Raw genomic sequence first — 5,338 nt, forward strand, 5'->3', positions numbered from 1 at the left:
AAAAAAGAAAAAAAAGAAAAGAAAAAAAAGAAAAAAAAAAAAAAAAATTTTTAAATCGCTACAACTCTGCTGCACTGGTGCAACGAAACCGCGAAACAGCGAAACCGCGAACGGAACAGGCCTACTTGTAACTGACGATAAAGTCGCCCTCCTTTATGTGCAGAATGACCGAGTCGTTGGGCTGAATCTTAATGTTGTATATACCATCAATGTACACGATGGTGTTGCTCGTGCAGGTCCGTATATTCACGTACTGGCAGTTGTACACATGGTCCGTAGAGTCGTACACGCTATTTTCCACGGGCTCTTTCACAATACACTTCATATGTTTGCTACTGGGATGGAAGCAAATGGAATTATTTATGTACTCAGAAAAAACGTCATAGTTGATCGGCTGGATATTCTCCTTCACAACATCATTTTGTATACGTACAAATTCGTCGATAATATTTTTCATTTTTTTTTTGTCAATTTTGTTAACATTGTATGCCCAAGCAGTCGACCCAGTCCCACTCGTAATCAACAGAGCCGTACTCTTTAGCTTCTTTATAATTTTATTGTCTATATTTATGTACGTGCAGATATTATTTTTGACTGCCTCGTAAATATACACCTCGTTAATACTTCTGTACGTTTTTCCTTCTTCCTCGTTGCATCTTTTGATGTACACCGTGATGTATTTCCTGTGTACCTTTTGATGCTTGTTCGTTTCGAAGAAGCATTTGAGTGTGTTCCTGGCGTACTCCTCCGCACTAATGGTGAGATTATCTGAGCACTCGCGCCCCGTGGCGAGGAGGGCGGTGAACGGGTTGTTGCAAGGTTGCGTGTGCGGGGGCAGGCCAGCATCGCCAGCTTGACTGCTTTGCCTGAGCTCGAGCGATTGGAGCGATTGGAGCGATTCTAGCGATTGGACCGGTTTGACCGGTTTGACCGGTTTGACCGATTGGACCGACTTTACTTCCTCCACCGTGCGGTTGTTCCCCTCCCCTGCCCACCTCTTCTCAGGGGCACTGTTGTGCTCATCCATGTCCACACCCTCATAACACAAACTGTTATTTTGAGCAATACGCTCCATCGTGTTCACATTTTTGAAATCGGATTCTTCCATTTGATGTTCATCACAATGATCACTCCTCATCCTGTTGACCTTTTCCTTTTCCCTTTCCTCCCTCTCTTTGAGATTCCTAATAAAATTGGACACATCCGTAAAGATGAAATTTTTTTTTTTTTGTTATAAATTTCTTCGAATTCTTCAAATGATTCATACGAGTAGTTTATTTCATTTTCAGGGTCTACATGGAAGTACTCCAGACAGAGTTTCCCTTCAGATCCCCTAGGGTCACTGTTGATTCCAACCAGCTCGATGTGTTTCTTCTTCCCCCCAGAGGTGTCATCTACGATATATTTGTTCGCGATTATGTGCGCGGACTCGAGGTATGTTCCGTCTCCGCCTTGGAGGGAAAAATGGAAATGCACATGAGATGTGTACACCCACGAGGAGCATACGAATATGCGCATGCGATGTGTATACCCACGAGGAGCATACGAATATGCACATCCGATGTGTATACCCACGTGGAGCATACGAATATGCAGACGGAGGATATACATCCACGCTGACCAGGCAGACAACCCTACCCACGCTGAAAATCGCATCCGGAGAAAAAATACTGGAGCTGCTGATGCAGATATTTTCAATGTTCCGCTTATACGCCTTAAGGATCGACACATGCGATCTGTACTTTGTCCTCAATATATTAATGACGTTGTTTACTATAAGAGTATGCGTAAAGTGAGAAATATAAACAGAAAAAAAATTTCGCAAAATATAATCGTCTTTAAATCCTTGCTTCCTTAAATTGTCATATTTGGTGTACTTTTCGATTAATAGAATTCGATCATATTTTTTTAAAATGACTTCACTTGGGAGGTCGCCGCATGTGCTGTGCGGCGTGGGACTGGAGGCAGGCTCCCCCAGACAACTGTGCGGCGTGGGTTCCGTTTCGCCAGAACGGTTAACAGCGCAAACGGGGCTAACATGGTTAATGGCGCTGCTTCCGTCGCTACTTCCGCCGATGCTTCCTTCGCTACTTCCGCCGCTTCTCCCGCCGATGCTTCCTTCGCTGCTTCCATCACTGGCGTCGCTTCTTCCGCCACTGCCCCCCGTGGAGTAGCCACTTATGGCGATTTTTTTACAACTCATGTGGGGATTCGTCATCATCTTCCTCCACTTTGCAAAGCAGAAGTTATTCGTTTTGCAGACCTTGCCGACGCTTATGTGTTTGGGGATGTATGACATGGCACAGTTATATTATTATCGTATCATTTCACCCCTCTGTACGGAGCGGCATCTATGATCGCATCGCCGGCGCCAGCAGTTTCATTTGCGACACGGTGTAGCCAAATATGTGTACCATATGTGTACATGTGTATGTACATATGTACATATGCATATATATATGTGCGTTATTAGGGCGCCCTCCTGATGGGATGTGCTGATTCACTCGCTGCGATAAACCTGTGAGTTAAAGCAACTCCTACCTCGGGGAAGTGGTGACCCCTTTGGAAGGTGTTCAGGGGGAATGCTTATATCTACGTGCTAAACTCATGAGAAGATTTTTTTTTTTTTGTACTGTTTGGAGTGACGCTCCTGATGGGTAGTAAAGCAGGTGTGGGTCCTATGGCGTTCGATATGTATTATGGCCTGCCCAGCTCCTTTCCTTCGTCTGTTTTTTTTTTTTTTTTTTTTTTTTTTCCCTTCGCTTCCTTATCTATACATTCTGCAAAAAATGAGACTTCTTTAATTCGCGACTTATTGTCCTTGTATGTTCCCTTTGCTGCGGCCTGCTTTTCATTTTTTCGTTCGCCAAATTCCTGGTTGGTCCGCTTTCAGGATCGCTAATTTTTTTTTCGCATCACTTGGGGATCCTTCACACTGCCTCATCGGCATAATTATTGCCAATCAATCTATGTACCCTTTTTATGTCGTCTAGGGTTCATTTTTTTTTTTTTTTTTCCTAACTTGTTTAATTCAGCCGTCGGGTGGATGATAACAGCGCACCGCCAGCAGCACTCAGAAGTGAGCAGCAATTAATTTTGTGCCCCGGCTAAAAAATATTCCTTGCGTTGCCCTCCTTTTTTTTTTTTTTTTGCAAAATGTTTTTGCCCTTGAGGGGAAAGTGGCGTGCGCCGTGGGGTCCTCCCCCAGTGGTTAACAGAACGGGCAGTTCGCCATGCGTATATACCTATTTATGTACATGTACATGCACATGCACATGTATGTTTGTATTTTTTTTTTTTCTTTTTTAATTTCCCGCTCTGCGTGGCACAAAGGTGTGTAGTAAATTTGCCTATTCGGAATGGTCCTGCGGAGAGGCAGCACAATTGGCGCGCTCCTAAGCAGAGCATGTTCATTCCGATATGCAAATTTACGCACATAGTGTTGTATACCCTTTGCTTATTTGCTTTTCCTTCGATGGGGATTTTACAGCTGGGTTATTACAACCCTTGTGGGAGGGGAAGCACTGAATTGGCAACTCCTTCTGTAGAGCCCCTTCCCAGTTCGCTGCAAAAAATAAATGTTCCTTTTTTTTCGCATATTCCCTTGTATCGCCATTCTTTTGAAGGCAAACTGTGTGCACATTGGACGGTATGTTTGTTTCACGTCCGTTTGGTTTCTTCCCACGGGCGGACGGCATCACCACGATGGGACGGTTGCGCTGGTACGCGGTTGTCATGCTAGTTGCGGTTGCGCAGGTCACAAAAATGAACAACAAAAAAAAACACACACACGAAATGGCGAAATGGCGAAATGAAGAGGGGGGTGCGAATAAACAATTCGGATGGGTCCCCCTCCCCTTCCCGAACTGACCAGTCCTCACGAACGTCTAAACCCTCACAAAAACGAAATGAACTACACACCAAGCATTTATTTCTTCCGCAATATGGCCAGCAGGGATGAAGGCAAATTAACCTTCACAATTTTGTCCTCGTGCTTAAACACCGTTATTTGCAAACCAGGCTCCAGGTACTCCTCCGAAATGCCAAAAATATTCATGGGTATTTCTATGTCTTCATAATTTTCATCCAAGCATACGACTATGTTTTTTTGCTTGTCCGTGTACTGTATCTGCACGTTTGTTTTGACCGGTTCAATTTTTTCCACCTTCGCCTGGCACGCGAACTTGACTGAGGAGCTCTTTAACGTGCTCAGGTCGATGAAGGAGATCTGCGTGGGGGAGGGAAACGGACCGAATTTAGCTAGTGGAGCGAATGGGGCGAAGCGAACCAAGGGAAGGGAATACCTTCCGTGGCACAGTTACATAAGCGTGTGCCTATCATGTCTGGAGGTACACATATGTGCATGCGAATTGTAGGGACTTCACGATGCTGGAGATGTGCCCCATCCTTTGTAGCTTTACCATGTTCGTTGTGGCTAGTCGGCCCTGCTTGACCTGCCTCTGTTCAGTCACCTCGCAATATTTGTCATTGTGGAGGAATATGTGCCCACTCCTCAACTCGTTCGCTAGCACCGACACGTATCTTTTGGTTTGTAAAAAAGTGTTGCCATCTAACATGCACGCCCTGCGTAGCAGGTGGCGGCTTAGCTGGCTGGCCTGCATGGGGCACACGCGGTGTGATAAATTATCCTGGGGTTTGTAGGACTTCCCCGTGAGCGCAGTTCGGCAGAGCGGGTCGGCAGCGCGGTTAATGCAAACGTTCGCTCGCTCGAGTGGCACCTTTTATCTTTATCTTTAGCTTTATCTTTATCCCAGGTGAGGGGCGCCCTACCAAATGGGTACCTAACGATGGCGGGAAATTTCACCTAAATAGTTCATATCAATTTTGCGATCACTCCAATCGGCTCTTTCTGAGAAAGAGTTTTTTCTCCTCGACGGGTAATTCGCTCCTACGTTATGCACAGGAAAAAAAAAGGGATGAGGGACGAGCCAACTTGGTAAGCGATCAGGTAAGCGCTAGGCTGTTTATTTTTATTTTTTTTTTTTCCCGGTGTATGTATCCCCGCTTAGCTACTCTCCAGGATTACTTCTCCAAAAGGGATGGTCCAACTCCCCGCTGCTATGCTTGCACTCTTATGGGGTCCGCCAAATTGCGGAACAGCGCCACCATTTCGTTCGACCGCCATTATACAGGATGAATTTATGTGCCGCGAATGGAGACCCCCAAATGGAGGTCTCCCAAGTGGAGGTCTCCCAACTGGTCATATGTCCCGTTAACCAGCAAAAAGCACATTCAAATGAGAAAATTAAAAAATAACAGCGTAATGTTCACACGTATAGGCAACTGCTTGGGGCGGCCCGTCAGACCACCGCCCACG

The 5,338-nt window shown here is 45.5% G+C and overlaps 2 protein-coding genes across 2 annotated transcripts; both read right to left on the reverse strand.

The window, feature by feature from the left end:
• Nucleotides 1–121: 121 nt before the first annotated feature.
• Nucleotides 122–1,184, reverse strand: PCYB_072100 (hypothetical protein; the record flags this gene model as incomplete). The annotated part of the gene is made up of 1 exon (XM_004221607.1): nt 122–1,184. A coding segment is annotated over one exon (1,062 nt), but the record flags the coding sequence as incomplete, so codon positions are not given.
• A 2,738-nt stretch (nt 1,185–3,922) lies between these two features.
• On the reverse strand, nt 3,923–5,215 carry PCYB_072110 (hypothetical protein). Its single transcript, XM_004221608.1, has 3 exons — nt 4,803–5,215; nt 4,422–4,616; nt 3,923–4,260 (listed from the first exon to the last, which is right to left on the reverse strand). Exons 2-3 carry the CDS (start codon nt 4,575–4,577, stop codon nt 4,210–4,212), a joined length of 207 nt encoding a protein of 68 aa, XP_004221656.1. The 5' UTR covers nt 4,578–4,616; nt 4,803–5,215; the 3' UTR covers nt 3,923–4,209.
• Nucleotides 5,216–5,338: the final 123 nt, after the last annotated feature.

This window comes from Plasmodium cynomolgi, chromosome 7 (assembly GCF_000321355.1).
Source record: "Plasmodium cynomolgi strain B DNA, chromosome 7, whole genome shotgun sequence".
Lineage (NCBI taxonomy): Eukaryota > Apicomplexa > Aconoidasida > Haemosporida > Plasmodiidae > Plasmodium > Plasmodium cynomolgi.